The sequence below is a fragment of the Monodon monoceros genome, unplaced genomic scaffold (assembly GCF_005190385.1).
Source record: "Monodon monoceros isolate NGI ecotype Baffin Bay Population unplaced genomic scaffold, NGI_Narwhal_1 Super_Scaffold_18, whole genome shotgun sequence".
NCBI lineage: Eukaryota > Metazoa > Chordata > Mammalia > Artiodactyla > Monodontidae > Monodon > Monodon monoceros.
Genome location: NW_021703774.1, coordinates 78,303,246 through 78,320,588, shown reverse-complemented (window position 1 = coordinate 78,320,588; position 17,343 = coordinate 78,303,246). Strand labels below are relative to the sequence as shown.

The 17,343-nt window shown below is 44.7% G+C and overlaps 1 protein-coding gene across 1 annotated transcript in view; it reads right to left on the bottom strand.

Annotated features, from left to right (window-relative positions):
* The window catches only part of VTCN1 (V-set domain containing T cell activation inhibitor 1), a 63,169-nt gene extending 48,051 nt beyond the window's left edge, over positions 1-15,118 (bottom strand). Inside the window, 1 exon segment of the mRNA XM_029228683.1 lies at positions 15,008-15,118. Coding sequence (XP_029084516.1) covers positions 15,008-15,039 — 32 coding nt within the window. The 5' untranslated portion in view covers positions 15,040-15,118.
* Positions 15,119-17,343: the final 2,225 nt, after the last annotated feature.

The following is a 17,343-nucleotide window of genomic DNA, read 5'->3' as shown; positions in this document are numbered from 1 at the left end:
GACATTTTTTCTTTTGTGCTTTTCTGTATTTTCCAAATTCTCCCCACTAACCCCACATTACTTTTGTAAAACAAATAAGGAGAACATATTTTTAAAAAGAAAGCATTGCTCTAGTTTTTCTAGGTTTGACCTAACTCTCTTTGAGAAGGTGGGTGAACAGGCATCTTTCAGTTAGATGCTCCCACAAAGTTGTTAACTTACGATTTCCTAGGTCAATGGTTTGTACTTTCTGTAGAACTCCCACGGGAAGAGCCAGGACCCAGTGAGTATGTGCTAGAAGTTACCCATAACTTGTTTTTCTTCCTTTAAGTTAGCAGATGTGTTCTTCATAACTCCATAGGCTGTTCACAAGGTGCCCGAGGTGATGATTGGAGAACAGCCTCAGTTTGGGGGACCCAGGTGAACAGCACCAGGAGCCCCAGATAAACTGAGCACATCCTTCACAATTCAACACCTTTTGGGGATGCTGATGAAAGCCACCATCCTGTGCCTTGCTTCTTTACAATTTTGCCTTAAGGGTAGGAAACTGGGAAGCTAGCAGGGTCCTCTACACGTATTAAACAGATTCGCTTGTAGGTCCCACACTTTCTGCCGCAGAAAATTAGCACTTACATTCAGATAACACACTTATTAGAATAAATGGAATATGTTGGGGTCATTATTAGTGAAAGTATAATTACTTATTTGCTGGATCTACAAAAGTCAAGCATTTCATAGTATTTTGCCTATGAGAAATGTCAACCTAGAATATGAGAAAACAACCAGATTTATCTTTTTTTCAAAGTTTTGGTCATGTTCAAAAGCTTTCAAGGTTTTAGTCTTCTCCTACAGTTTAAGCACAGAAGTTTTGGGGGATCTCTTTAAGGGGAAAAAAATTCTTCTGGCGTTCCAAAAGAACCAAGATCTTGATAGCTTTGTAATATCAAAACACTTCTTTCTCACACCAATAGTCCTCTCTGCTAACACTTCAGAGTTTTACTTCTAAAGGCTTTCAAAGAAAGGCAGTGGAACCTGGCATTTGGGGTTTTGTCACTGGGACTCCTGGGAAACTGGGCTCCTGGGCTCTTGATAAAGTGCAGCTACCAAGACCTTGGCCGTAAGGGGAAGTTGCCTTGTAAGATCCACCTTGCACCAGCCTAGCCACCCGACTTCCCCAGCTGCTCCACACACCTAATCATAGCATCAAAAATAAAATAACTTTTTTCTAGACTAGAAAATGGCATAGACTTTGGAGGCAGATAGATCTAGACTCTATTTTTTATTCCCTTTGCTTATATTGTACTAAACAGTTGTGATAATGGATAAGCAGTGAGATTGACGATCCCTGGGAGAAAAGTATCAGTAAGGGGCACCATGGGCCCAGCAGAGTCTGACCATTAAGCAGTGGATCCTGACCTCACCATCTCTTCCTGATTTGAAAATCATTCTCAAAAATGATTTGAGTGGTGACCTAAATGGGAAGGAAATCCAAAAAAGAGGGGACATATATATATATATATATATATATACACACATAGAGCTGATTCCCTTTGCTGTACAGTAGAAACTGACACAACATTGTAAAACAATTATACCCCAATTTAAAAAAAAGGATTTGATTTCATCTGCTGGTTTTGCCATCTTCTAATCATTCTCCCAAACAGCCCCATTCACTTTCTCATGTCACTCTATGCCTTGATTTGCTCAGCTGCAAAGTGGGAAGATAAAACCCACCTTATTCAGTTGTTGAGGAGATTAAATCCAGCTCATGCTCATCTCTGCAGCTACCACTCTGCCTTCCTCTTCCCATTCCCCCCGCCCCCCATAGGTCTTGCCCTTTGCCTGGATATTCTCCTCACTTCTCCTTGCTTGGCTAACTCCCACTCAGAAACTACCTGCTCCAGGAAATCTCTAGAATGACGCACCACAAATCACCACCACCACGACTGGGTTAGAAGTTGATCCCAAAGCATTCTGCAACTGGCCTGTGGTGGCACTGAGCATACAGGATTGTAACTGTGTGTTTATCTATCCGTCTCCCCTTCTCGTCTGTACTCTAAATGATGATGGGCCCTATACCTTGTCCCTGACTGTAATCCTAGGATCTATGGTGCCAGGTACAAAGTAGATGATCAGTAAAAATTTGTTTAATCAATAAGGTACGCAGAACTTGAAGAAGTGTACTGGCACGCGGGAGGAACCCAACATTGGAGGCCATGATTATGAGGCTGTGGGACTGTGAGGTGATCCCATAAGAAGGCCAACCGCAGAACTGACATAAATTGTTGGCCAAGAGATCCAAAATGTCGGGCTACATCCCTAATACAGACAGACCCCCTGGAAGCTGAACCTGAAGGGAAATGAACAATTGGACATAAAGGACCATTGCTTTTTAATATCTCTGCCTATTTTAATGGGTGTATGGGTCTTGGTTCTTTTTAAAGGTTATATTTCTCCAATGGGCAAGGCAGCTTCTCAATGAAAGATGTAGACACGTCAGGTATTGCAAGAGAGCTATGTGTTGCCGTCAGTGTCACTGTCATGGCCACCTCTTGTACCTCGTCGCTTTTGATCCTCAAGGCGGTTCTGGGAGGTCCATTTATTGCCCTTACTTAACAAGAAAAATTAAGTGACTGGTATAGGATCACAAGCAGAAAGGAGCCGAAGTCAAAGTCTTTGTTTTCACTCACATCATGAGAAATCAAACAACCTTGTTCTTTCCTTTCCTGGTAATTATATGTTTGCAGCAATGTCCCTGAGAGGCCACGGATTTCTTCTGTGAGCATGCTCACTCTGGGCAGTGCCTTCCACTGCAGGGCACAAAACTGTCAGGGTCCCATTTAATGTCATTTAAATCCCACCACACTACAAGTAACAACTTGAAATAAACTCTGTGCTCTCACAGGCAGGCATCACCCTACCTTTCGATTCTCATCTTCCACGTCCCTGGAATATCAGATAATTCCTACCCACACCTAACACCTGCTAGATGACCAGAGGGGCCCGGTGATGTCAAAATGCCTAGCGGCTCCACTGAGAGTCCGTCACGCTGATGTCCACCAGGTAGCATGTGAATGACGGACAACCCTGTTAAAGGCTCTCTGGTGGGAAGAATTCCAGACAGTGGGACAGTGGGTGGGTGGGGGGTGGGTAGGGAGTAGAAGCACAGAGGATTTAGTCCTGGCCAAGCCTCTGTCTCACTGTCTGCTACTTGAATCTACCCTGTCCGACAATTCCAGTCTCTGTCTTAGACATCTGGCTTTGGTCCCTGGAGAACAACATATTCAAAGCTGGCCATGTGCCCACGTTCTTTATACAGCACGTGGGAGGTGCTCCCTGGGGCACCCCAGCCAGGGCGAGCCTCCTGCCTGCCCCCAGATTAGCTTAACTCACCTCCTAGTTGTAAGCAAATTAGATGAACACTTATGAACTGGGATAATAACATCCTGAAAAGATGAACTAATAATTATAATGAGAGAGCAGTCAAAATAATACCCATGTTTATTTAGTATCTGTCATTTGAGGAATATGGGGTGAGCCATTGCTGTCAGTTCATGAATCCTCCCTACACGTTTATGAGGGAGAAAAAAAGCAGAGGTCGGTCAGGAAGAATCACTGCAGCAGGGGAAGGGCTGAAAAATATGATGACTTTGGATATCAAAGCTGGGCAGGCAGTCCGGCAAGGAAAATATCCACCTGCCCCCTCCCTCCTGAGCCTTTGCTCAGCCTTCATGCTGCCCTGGGCTCCTACATTCATGTTCATTTTTCTATCCATGACTTCTGTTCTTTTGTAATTACTCCAGGCCCGAGTTTTCCAAACTGTGTCCTGATGTATATTAATAAGTATTATTTTTAAAAGGATTACACTGAGTCAATCACAATCAAATAGATTTCTTTAACTATAGGACTTTTCAAAAGCTCTTAATACGCTAATATGCATAGTGAGTGTCCTAGCGGAGTATGTACTAGGTTGAACCATTTGAAATCCCTCTTTCGGAGGTCAAACACAATTGAACATTGGCAATTTCATGTAGTCCAACCTAATAGTATTCAGCACTTCCAATCTTGCTTGACCACAGAACTCTTCTGGGAAAAACGTTGCTGTATCAGTGTCCTCAGAACTCACTTTGGGAACCACTGTGTAAATACTTAAATACAGAGACTGTTAGGTGCTTGACTGGGCACGTTGCTTGGACCCCAAGAGGCTCATATGTAACAGGATAATAGATTGAGCAGAATGGGCGGTGGGCAGATGGGGGAATCCCGCCAGGCCTTGTGTTTCCAGGAAGGGTGGCCCAATATGGCATTTTCCAACCCAGTAAAAGTGCAGAAATGCACATTACTGTATAGAGTTACAACTGCTGCTATATTAAGGTGTAAGGATTTTTTTTAACTATAAAAGTGCTTTAAAATATTTAATTTTTAAAAAATTAATTTATTTTTTAAAATTTTATTTATTTTTGGCTGTGTTGGGTCTTTGTTGTTGTGCGTGGGCTTTCTCTAATTGCGGCGAGCAGGGTCTACTCTTTGTTGCGGTGTGCAGGCTTCTCATTGTGGTGGCTTCTCTTGCTGTGGAGCACAGGCACTAGGCCCACAGGCTTCAGTAGTTGTGGCATGTGGGCTCAGTAGTTGTGGCGCATGGGCTTAGTTGCTCCGCGGCATGTGGGATCTTCCTGGACCAGGGCTCAAACCCGTGTCCCCTGCATCGGCAGGCTTCCCACCCAGACCTGTCTGGAAACTTAACCCCAGGCTTCAAGGCTTCCGCCAGGGCTCCTTTGGGGTCTGGAAGAAGCTGCCTCTCACACAGCCCTTGCTAGTACGCGACTGGCCCTCCCTCGCCTGGTGAGACTTTATCCTGACCCTGAAGCCTACACCAACCACTTTTTTTTTTTAAACATCTTTATTAGAGTATAATTGCTTTCCAAGGGTTTGTTAGTTTCTGCTGTATAACAAAGTGAATCAGCTATATGTATACATATATCCCCATATCTCCTCCACCAGCCACTTTTAAAGGGCAATTGTCCCCATACTGTTATATTCTGTTCCTGGACCCTGAGGCCTTTTAGCAAAGGGCACAGTCAATCATCGAATATGCGAAATGAGTGAAAGGCTACTTCCTCATCCCAGAGGCGGGTTCCCTGGAGGTGGAGCCTGGTGGTTTTGAGCTGCATGGGGCAGCAGAGGAGGGCGGCTACCACCCGACCAGGCGTAGAGTGGCAGAGGACAACCCCAGGAGATGGGACCAGTGTCATGGGGTAGGGGTGAGGGTGGGATTCAGGAGAGTGTAGCGTCTTGGAGACCATAGAAGAAAGTGTTTCAAGGAGGCAGTCGTGGGACATTTTGTGTTGAATGCTGTTGTGAAGACAAGTGAGATCAGATCAGAGAAGCTGACATTAGATTTGGCAACATGGAGGTCGCTAGAAACATTGACAGTAGTGATAGATACCTTGGTGCAGTGAGGACAAAACCCCACTGGAGTAAATTAAGGAGAGAATAATAATAGAATTTGCAGTTTAGAGTAAGTGTCTGCTAAACGCTTTACATGCATTCATTCACATATTTCTCACAATCTTACGGTGCAGATTCTAATATCACGCCCATTTTACAGATGAGGAAGCCAGGCCCAGAGACGATAAACAACTTGCCCAAGGCCACACGGCCGGAAAGTGGCGGAGCCTGGGTTGCGACCCGCTGCCAGGTCCAGTCTGCCCCGAGCTTGAGCCACCCCTCAAGCTCCCTCTACAACACCAGCAAGTCATAGTTCACTAACTCTGGGCAGCTTTCAACAAGTTTGCTAAGAAGGGAAAAAGAGAGGGGGCAGGAGAGGTTGTGGAGCTGAGAGAGGGCTTTTCTTTTAAACTAGAAAACACTGACATTCAGGTGGCATGCTGACAGGGATACTGGAGGAGGGGAGAGGAGACGGATCCAGGGCGCAGAGGGGTTGCCCCTCTCTCGGAGCTGGGCTCGTCCTCTGGTACCAGGATGCACGCAGAGAAGAAGGGCACAGATGAGTGTGGCAGGCGGCCGTGGAAGGGAAAAGTTGAGGGAGCCAGAATCTGCCGGGCTCCTATTTTCTCAGTGAAGGATACAGAGAGATAAGAGGCTTGCAGGAGGCCTGGAGAGAGGAGAGGTGTGAAATGGCCTTTTTGGGGTGAGGAGGGAGGAGAACGCAGTGAAAAGCCAAGACAGGGAGAAAAAAGAGACAATTCAAGGATGTCTTTAAGGATGACACTTTAAGGATGCTCTGTTTCTCAAATCTTTCATGCTTTTTATTCTATGAAATTTTTCATTCTAAATCTGCAGGGAAAGAAAGAGGGGAAACTGTCTTCCCTTTCTCTCATTACTGCTATGCTGGAGCGGTAGGAATACATTTGGAAGAGATGTGATAGTAAATCTGAAACATCCCAGGCAGAGGGTTTGGGATTGTGGAAAGCTTCATGGTTTTTTCCTTGGTTTTCGTCAAGGCCCATCTGCCCCTCTTTAGAACACTTCTTAAGGAGAAATGTGGAATGATAAATGATCACGGGTGAAATTTATCTCTATCAGGAGTCAATCCTCGTGCTCTCCCTGAGGAATCACAGAGCCCAGAGAGAAGGCTAAAACAGCATCACCTGAAGGGCTTGTTAAAACACAGATTGCTTAAATTCCATATATATGTGTTAGCATGCGGTATTTGTCTTTCTCTTTCTGACTTACTTCACTCTGTATGACAGACTCTAGGTCTATCCACCTCATTACAAATAGCTCAATTTCACTACCAAACGTAAGGTAGATAGCTAGTGGGAAGCAGCCACATAGCACAGGGATATCAGCTCGACCGCCTGGAGGGGTGGGATAGGGAGGGTGGGAGGGAGGGAGATGCAAGAAGGAAGAGATATGGGGACATATGTATATGTATAACTGATTCACTTTGTTATAAAGCAGAAACTAACACACCATTGTAAAGCAATTATACTCCAATAAAGATGTAAAAAAAAAAACCAAAAAACAAAAAACACAGATTGCTGGGCCCTGCCCCTAGTTTGGATTCGGTAGGTCTGGAGTGGGGAGTGCAAATCTGCATTTCTCGGAGGCCCAGACCGTGGAGCAAGTGTTACTACCTCAGGCAGCGAGCACTTTCCCGAATCTCGTAGAACAAGGACTAGAGAAGAAGGTATCTCCACTGAAATCCCAGAAGAATTCAGACACAGAGGTCCCTTAAGCCCAGCTGCTACTTTTGGACTGGTTATTCCTCACCTTCCCTTTGAGTCACTTTGTTATTTTGTAAAAACAATGGGAGGGCATGACTGAATAAGTATCTAACTCATACATTGGTAACTACGTGCAAGGTGCTGCTCTGAGCTCTTTACATGTATTAACTCATTTAGTCTTCACAACAAATGAGAGGCTGGTACAATTATTAACTCCAATTTCCTGAGGAACTGAAAACACAGAGAGGTTAAGCAACTTACTTGGGGTCACCCAGCTAGGAGAGCAGGAATATGAGACTAACCCCCGCACCGACATTATTTCCACTTCTTTTTACGTCAAAGGTAAATATGGATGAAGCTTTGGTCTCTCAGATTTAGGGATCTTTGATGTTTTGGTAAATTGTGGTCAGCTGGGGTCCAGTACGGTTTTTAGCTAGGGTCACTGGGCAATATGGAATCGTTGAAAGAGCATTATTCTACCCATTTTTAACTGCATGACCCTTTGGCAAGTTGCGCAATTTCTTTTTATTATCTCATAGATAAAATGAGGGGGTGTACTGACTTTCCGAATTTTCAAGCTTTGAAAGGATGTAATTTTCACTGAGTTTCAATCACTTCTTACTCCTGTACTCACTCATCTAGAGCAGCTGCCTGAAACAACACAGACCCAGGGTTGATAAGCCAAAGGCTCCGGCTTGTTCTGGGGACAGTGCCCTCCTCGGCCGGCTGAGAACTCTTCCGCCCTGGCTGTCTGGTCCCTGAGGAGTTTTGCCAGTGTTGAGCTGGGTTCTGCTTTAAGTGGCAGGAGATGAGGCAGAGCTGATTAGAAAGATAATTTTCTAATAAAAGTCAGTATAGAGGTCTAGGTAGGAGCTTGTTGGTCTCTGCTGACCTGGGGCACATTGAGCGGGTCATCTTGCCTCAACATTTGCATCTATGAAATGGAGATAATTAGGAGTGTGGTGTCGTTTAGCTAATTAACCATTACCCAGTGCTTGGTCATAGCTCCATAGCTCCATCGGTCCCCTGAAGGCTATGGCTCTTGACAACAGCAGTGCCTCATCGGAAGATTTATATGCTGAGCTTGTACACTCAAGGACCTCCCAGACTCACCTCACCCACCTTAATGCTTGATACTGGCAGAGCCATACATTTATTCTAAACCCTAGTCATCCTCAGGTTTACAGAAGAATGGTCTCAGACTCATAGACAACAAAAGGTGGGGTGGACTTTTTTTTTTTCCAAATAAGAAGCTGAAAAACTCTGAATATTCTCCAGAGTGTTGTTAGAGTGACCTGTCATTAAGAGACCCCGGTAGCAATTTATCCAAAGTATACTAGAACGCGCAGTCCACAGCCATGTATCTGGAATTGTAGAGAGATGTGCAGATGAAGACTCTAGCAATTACTCTTAGGATGTGCCAGGCACATAATTATCACATGCCATTCAAACAACTCTAGGAGTTAAGTTCTATTATCAGCCCATTTCATAGGTAGGTAAATTGAGGCCCACACAGTTCAAGGTGGCACAAGGATTTGAACCCAGGTAGTGTGATTCCAGAGCCAAGATGGGTAGCCATGGAGCTACACTGCCTCCCTATGACAAGGGACAAGGCAAAGGCCAGGCCCTCGACGAGCCAACCCCGCTGAGGGAAACAGACGAGCACAAGAACAGGTATTCATCAACATGGCTGACCACGAACATAAAAGGAGCAATTAACTGCAACTAGAAAGATCCAGCAAGACCTCAAAGTGGAAGTGGCATTCGAGCTGAATGCCGAAAGAAATGAGTAACATTGCAGCAGGTGGAGATGGGGCTAGAGCAACATGCTCAGGAGGTAACCTGCCCCTGGTGCGGGCAGGAACACAGGTGCCTCCTGTTTAGTCTTTCTTCCAATGTGCAATTTATCTCATTTTCCAACTCTCTGTTCTGCTCATGAGGATGGGCACTCAAGGCCCCAAAGCCTCAGGTTTTATAGGCTCAGAGGGTCTGAAAGTTGGACCCATCTTTTCACACCTCGATGGGGTTTCAAGTGTCAGCATGGCCTGTGTTGAGATCCTCCCCAGGCCAGGCCTTTGGAGAGATTTTCTCACTAGGCAAACTTTTGTTATGTTGCCAAGCACCACTTTGGCCATCAAAGTCTGGTATGTATGAGCCAGCCACTAGCTCGAAATCTTGGGGGCAACGGGAAACCAAGATTTTGGAACAAAGTTCCCTGTGCCTCCCTTGTTCTAGCCTCCCTCATTCTCTGTTTCATCCACCTTCCTCTGGTAGACTTCTGCTCCTTTTCTATGCAGTGGCTTCCTTCCTTTGACATGTCTTCATTAATCCCATTGTGGCTGGTGATTTCCCCCGGTCTTAAGTGCTCCGAAGAGCTCTCTTCAGATACAAGAGCCAGAATGAGACGAAGAATCCAGGGAGAAGGAAGGAAGGGAGGGAGGAAGGGAGGGGGGAAGGGAGAAACGGAAGGAGGGAGGAAGGAAAAAGGGAAGGAAAGAAAGAAGAAAGGAAGGAAGAAGGAAAAAGGGAAGGAAAGAAGGAAGAAAGGAAAGAAAGAAGGAACAAATGAAAGAAGGAAGGAAAGAAGGAGGGAAGGAAGAAGAGAAAGAAGGGCTGGGGAGGCCAGGGAGAAAGGAGAGCAGAGTAACTATGTTAAATCCATGCCACTGGGTCTCACCTCTGCTTTAGCTGTGTCTCTGCTTTCTGGAAGGAGAGCTACAAGATGCTACAGCTATCTGGTATTCTCTGTTGCCAGTGCATGGTCAACACACCCATGAACCTAGACTCAGGATCCTTGCCTCTTCCTGGCCTCATCTGGGTTCAGGAGCTACTTGGCATCATATCTTCCTCACTTTCTGGGCAAAGCCACATGAGTTCTGCTTAAATGCTGCATAGGCCATATTATTGTCCGGATTGGATCTCCCGACCAGCACCAGGCCTGATACTCCTACCAGTCCAGGGTGCTCCATGAAACTTCTCTGTTGACATCCATGAGACCCTTCTATCCTGGTTTTATCCTACCTCTCCCACCACTTGCTCCCAGTTCTTTCTTTGACTGACCTTCCTCTGCCCACCCTTAAACGTTGGTGTACGTCAGCTTCCCATCGCCGGTCCCTTGCTCCTCTCCTGCTATGTGCTCTCCTTACAAGACATCCCAGCTGACTATTCCCTGCCTCCTGCTTCTGACTCTCAAACTGACATCTCCAGCCCTGACCTCTCCCAGTTTCTCTCAGTGGATGCTGTCCACTGAGCATCTCCGCCTGGAGGCCCCAGGAGAACCTCAAATTCTACGCATGCCCAAGTTAACTCTCATCTCTTCTCCCTCTTTCCCAGCTCACTGCATCTAATCCAGGAACATGGGGTTCATTCCAGGCTCCACCCTTTGCCTCATCCATTCCTATTCTGTACCACCCTACTTGCCCCTCCATTCATTTACCAAATATCACCAATTTTTTTTTTACATCTTTATTGGAGTATAATTGCTTTACAATGGTGTGTTAGTTTCTGCTTTATAGCAAAGTGAATCAGTTATACATATACATATGTTCCCATATCTCTTCCCTCTTGCATCTCCCTCCCTCCCACCCTCCCTATCCCACCCCTCCAGGCGGTCACAAAGCACCGAGCTGATCTCCCTGTGCTCTGCGGCTGCTTCCCACTAGCTATCTACCTTATCACCAATTTTAAGTCCTAAACATTTCTTGAATAGTTTTCCCCTCTCTGGACCCCTGCTATCATTCTCAACTTCAGGTCCTCAGCATTCCTTATGTAACTGTTTCCCTGCAATTTCTCTGCCCTCCTATCCATTCTCTATGCTGCCTCTGGAATAAACTGCCTAAGATGAAAGCCACCAAGATTCCCTTGCTTGAGACTTCAATGGCTCTTCATCACCCACACCAAATTCCTAGCTCTGAGTCTTCTTGATAAAGGCCCAGCATGACCTGGCTCTGCCTCTCCAGCCTCATCTCAGCATGCCCTGCCTCAAACTTCATGCTCGGATAATGATATGGAGTAGCTTGTAACTCTCCAACACCCCATGCTGCTTCGTGAGCTTTATTCTATTATCCTATCCCATCCTGTCCTGTCCCGTCCTATCTCCTCTGTCTAGAGGGTCCTTCCCATCCTTCTTCACCTGGATTATGCTAATTCATCCACAAGACTTAGCCCAGCCATCACCTGGTTCAGGAAACCTTCCCCAAAGCCTCAGGTTAGGAAAGTGCTCCTGTTGCATTCTGCCCTATTGTCTCATGGCTTATGAACAGCAGGTTGGAATTGTCTGTTTGGGAGTCTTTCTTTCCCATTAGCCTAAAATCCTGTCAGTGTTTTAGTTGCCTTCGCACCAGTGCACTAGTGCACTAGTGCCTGGTGCAGTGCTCAACACATAGTAGGTGCTCCGTTAATGCTGTTGATCAGAATGTAACCCTTCAGATCAGGGATCATAACTTTTCCACCCATAGACTCCTAGCAGGCACTCAAATGTTCCATGGGTCACAGTTATGGGCAATTAATCTACAACAAAGGAGGAAGAATATACAATGGAGAAAAGACAGCCTCTTCAATAAGTGCTGCTGGGAAACCTGGACAGCTACATGTAAAAGAATGAAATTAGAACATTCTCTAACACCATACACAAAAATAAACTCAAAATGGATTAAAGACCTAAATGTAAGACCAAATAATATAAATATCCTAGAGGAAAACACAGGCAGAACACTCTTTGATATAAATTGAGGCAATATTTTTTTGGATCAGTCTCCTAAAGCAAAGGAAATAAAAGCAAAAATAAACAAATGGAACCTACTTAAACTTAAAAGCTTTTGCATAGCAAAGGAATCCATCGACAAAATGAAAAGACAACCTATTGAATGGGAGAAAATAATATTTGCAAATGATCAGACTGATAAGGGGTTAGTACCCAACATACATAAACAGCTCATACAACTCAACATCAAAAAAACAAACAACCCAATTGAAAAATGGGCAGAAGAACCAAACAGACATTTCTCCAAAGAAGACATACAGATGCCAACAAGCACACGAACAGGTGACCAACGTTGCTAATTACTAGAGAAAGGCAAATCAAAACTACAAGGGGGTACCACTTCACAATGGTCAGAATGGCAATCATTAATAAGTCTACACATAACAAATGATGGAGAGGGTGTGGAGAAAAAGGAACCTTCCTACACTGTTGTTGGGAATGTAAGCTGGTGCAGCCACTATGGAAAACAGTATGGAGGTTCTTCAAAAAACTAAAAATAGAGTTGTTGTATGATCCAGCAATCCCACTCCTGGGCATATACCTGGACAAAACTATAAATTAAAAGATACATGCACCCCTATGTTCATAGCAGCATTATTTACAATAGCCAAGACATGGAAACAAACTAAATGTCTATTGGCAGAGGAATGGATAAAGATGTGGTACATATATACAGTGGAATACTACTCAGCCATAAAAAGAATGAGATAATGCCACTTGCAGCAACATGGATGGAACTAGAGATTATCATACTAAGTGAAGTAAGTCGGACAAAGACAAATACCATATCACTTATATGTGGAATCTAAGGTATGACACTGATGAACTTTTATGAAACAGAAACAGACTCACAGACATAGAGAACAGACTTGTGGTTGCCAAGGGGTGGGGGGTGGATGAGGGATGGAGTGGGAGTTTGGGGTTAGCAGATGCCAACTATTATATATAGAATGGATAAACAACAAGGTCCTACTGTATAGCACAGGGAACTATATTCAGTACCTTATGATAAAGCATAATGGAAAAGAATATGAGAAAAGTGTATGTATGTGTATAACTGAATCACTTTGCTGTACACCTGAAACTAATACAACCTTGTTAATCAACTGTACTCCAATATAAAATAAAAAGTAAAAGAAATAAAAACTAGACAGTCTCATGTCAGTTAAGATCACATTTGGCTGTTTAAAGTTAATAAAAACCTTGACTTCAAAACAAAACAAAAAACACAACATTGTGAGTCAATTATACTTCAATAAAGCAAAAAAAACTCCACAACCTGATTAAAAAATGAGAAGAACTGAATAAACATTTTTCCAAAGAGGAAATACAGATGGCCAACAGGCACATGAAAAGATGCTCAGCATCGCTAATCATCAGGGAAATGCAAGTCAAAATCATAATGAGATATCACCTCACACCTGTCAGAATGGCCATCATCAAAAAGAACACAAATAACAAATGGTGGCGAGGATGCGGAGAAAAGGGAACCCTTGTGCACTGTTAGTAGGAATGTAAATTGGTGCAGCCACTGTGGAAAACAGTATGGAGTTTTCTCAAAAAACTAAAAACAGAGTTACCATATGATCCAGGAATTCCAATCCTGGGTATATATCTGAAAAAAACAAAACCACTAAGTCTAAAAGATACATGCACCCCAATGTTCATAGCAGCATTATTTACAATTGCCAGTATATGGAAACAACCTAAGTGTCCATCAACAGATGAATGGGTAAAGAAGCTGTGGTATATATATATAATGGAATAATACTCAGCCTTAAAAAAGAATGAAATTTTTCCATTTGCAGCAACATGGATGGACTTGGATGACATTATACTAAGTGAAATAAGTCAGACCATGAAAGACAAATACTGTATGATCTCAGTTACATGTGGGATCTAAAAAATACAACAAACTAGTGAATAAAGCAAACAAGAATCAGACTCACAGACCTAGAGAAAAAACTAGTGGCTATAAATGGGAAGAGGGTATGGGGGAGAGGCAACAGAGGGGTAGGATATTAAGAGATACAAATTGTTATGTATAAAATAAATAAGCTACAAGGATATACTGTACCACACAGGGAGTATAGCCAATATTTTATAATAACTATAAATGGAGTATAACCTTTAAAACTTGTGAATCACTATATTGTACACCTGTAACATTGTACAGCAACTATACTTCAATTAAAAAAAAAAAAAGAAAAAAAATGTTCCATGGGTGAAGGCTGCTTCCATTGATGGCCATGAAGGGAAAAGGGGAAGACAGTTCTGACCACAAAGCTCCTAAATGTACCATGCAGGCAGGCCTGGTAGAACATACACACCAGCATTCCATCTCCAAGTGGCATACATTCTGAGTGTGAGATTTGAAGATAGTAAGCTCTCTGGTAATTATTTAAGAAAATAATCCACTGGGTCTGCAGAGGATGGGGAGATCCTCTCATGAACTCTCCCACATCACCAATGGCCATGATCACCTCATGAACTTAATATACTCATAAAATGTATGAGTATATTAAGGAAAATTATGGCCTTGTTAGGGTGGAGAGTGGACACCAGCTTCACCCCGATGGGCTCCACCTGCTTCCCTGGAACAGCCCTCCAGCCCCTGCTTCCCACCCAGCTTGCCCATTGGCCCTCTTCCCAGTGGCCTCTTTGCACAAAGGTTCAGCCATGCTCACCTCCTTCATCCTGGGGGCTACAGAAGGTCCACCTGCATTCCACCCATCATCAGTCATAGATTCCCTTCCACCCTCCCAAATAGCCCTAAGCCACCCTGCTCAGCGCCCCCACAGGAGCCTTGACATCCCAGCCTGGCACACACACTGGCATGTGCCAGCCCTCCATGGCAGAAAACCAACCTGACCCTGAACGAGGGTCTTGAGAGGCTGGGGTGTGATGTTAAACTGAGTCCACTTAGGCTCTTGTCTGGCCAGATTCCCGCCAGCCCAATGCTGGATCAGATAAGGGTACAGGTGGGGACCTATGGGACAGCCCAGCAGTCCTCAGCAACCCCCAAAGCCCTCACCCCAGTTTCCTCCACCTGTAAGCATAGAGAAGAGAGTGCTACCTCCAGAAGATGACCTGCCCCCGGGAAGCCATGGCGGGGGGAACAGGCCCTTCCCGCAGGGCGCTAGATGCTGGGGTGAGTGGAGCTGCCGCTGCCTTCCTGTTGCCGTGACTCACAGCTGGCCAGGGTGCACCGGCCTTAAATGCTGGGCTCAGACGGGAGTGGTCGGTGCAGCTGTGGATGGCTCAGAAGTCCTGCTGCTGAAGTCCCTGCAGGCACAGAGGCTGCCTGTCCCAGCCAGGGAGGCCAGGCATGCAGAACCGCCTTGCCAAGCTTTGACCCGGTGAGAGGGTGGGAAGGAAAAGCTTCCCAGGCCCCCTGCTTCAGGGCTCATATTCACACATGTCAATTCTCCTGACTCTGCGGAAGGCAGAGCTAGGGAGGGAGAGTCCATCTCCACCTAAGAAAGGACTGGAACAGCTCAAAGTGGCAGGTCTGTGCCAGGAAGCCGGGAGGCTGGGAGTCCTTCCTGTGGTGGCTCATGCTCAGACAGAGGCTGGGTCATCCCTGGTGGGATCTCTTGTGGAGGACACTCGTGCCGAGGGACCTCAGAAGACTGTGAGCCAAGATGACAAGAGTACTGAGTCTGTTACTCAAGACTGAGCTCACCTCGGGCCCCTGAGACTGCCCGGCTGGGTGGGCAGATCTCCACTGGTTTCATTTCAGTTAAAGGGTGAGAGGTCCTGCCCTGCCCACCTCACAACTAGTTTGAGACTCCAAAATGACACAGAACGTGCACTACATAGAAGCTATTGCTGTTGGGTGAGTGGGTTAGAAAAACTGGTCTCTGACACCTCATCCAGCACTCAGATTTCCAACAAGGCAGGAAGTCTAAGGCATAAAGCCCTCTCTCTCTCTCTGTATTGTCTCCTCCATCCCCCGAAGGGGAACCCTGGATGGGAAACATACACTGACTGGATGATTCACCAGCTCCTAGCTGGCTACTGTGTTTATTTCAGGGTAAAGATGCCCCAGGACTTCAGTCGAATGACTCCAATGTTGGTGCATGAGCTGCTGGAATAAGCACGGTGCACAGCTGGGAAAGGAAGAGAGAACCGGGTGGTGAGGAGAAGACAGAAGAGGAGAGGGTAATTTAACAGTGGGAAGGTCTGTCTTTGTTTTTATTTCTTTAAATATTTTTTCTCTCTAGGCTTTTTTAAAAAATTCAAGTATAGTTGATTTACAATGTTGTGTTAATTTCTGGTGTACAGCAAAGTGATTAAGTTACACATATATATTCTTTTTCATTATAGGTAATTACAAGATATTGAATGTAGTTCCCTGTGCTATTCAGTGGGTCCTTGTTGATTATCTATTTTATGTATAGTAGTGTGTATCTGTTAATCCCAAACTCCTAATTTATCCCTCCCCCCTTTCCCTTTGGTAACCATAAAGTTGTTTTCTGTGCCTGTGAGTCTGTTTCTATTTTGTAAATAAGGTCATTTGTATCATTTTTTAAAAAAGATTCCACATATAAGTGATATCATAGGCTCTTTGTCTTTCTCTGTCTGACTTACTTCACTCAGTATGACAATCTCTAGGCCCATCCGTGTTGCTGCAAATGGCAATATTTCATTCTCTTTATGTCTGAGTAGTATTCCATTGTATATGTGTACAACATCTTCTTTCTACATTCCTCTGTCGATGGACATTTAGGTGGCTTCCATGTCTTGGCTATTGTAAATAGTGCTGCTATGAACATTGGGGTACATGTATCTTTTCGAATTAGGGTTTTCTTCGGATATATGCCCAGGAGTGGGATTGCTGGATCATACGGCAACTCTATTTTCAGTTGTTTAAGGAACTTCCATCCTGTTTTCCATAGTGGCTGCACCAATTTACATTCCCGGAAACAGTGTAGGAGGGTTGTTGGAAGATCTTTAGAGTCAACCAGAGCCAGGTCCAAATCCTGGGTTCTTAATCACGTGACTTTGGGGAAATTCCTTTACTTTCCCTTCAAGGCATCTCTTACTGGGCTGGGGTGCAGAGTACCTGAGGGGGTCCACATGCTTTCCCCTTCTCCAGAGTAAGTAAAGGGGTGACGCCTGGGACTTATGAGGTGCCTGTGCTAACTGGATCCTTTCTGGGTCTGGGGAGGCTGAAGGAAGTGGGAGCAGTGATTTCAGTAATTCCTATAATGTGTCCATTGACAGATGAATAATTAAAGAAGATGTGGCACATATATACAATGGAATATTACTCAGCCATAAAAATAAACGAAATTGAGTTATTTGTAGTGAGGTGGATGGACCTAGAGTCTGTCATACAGAGTGAAGTAAGTCAGAAAGAGAAAAACAAATACCATATGGTAACACATATATATGGAATCTAAAAAA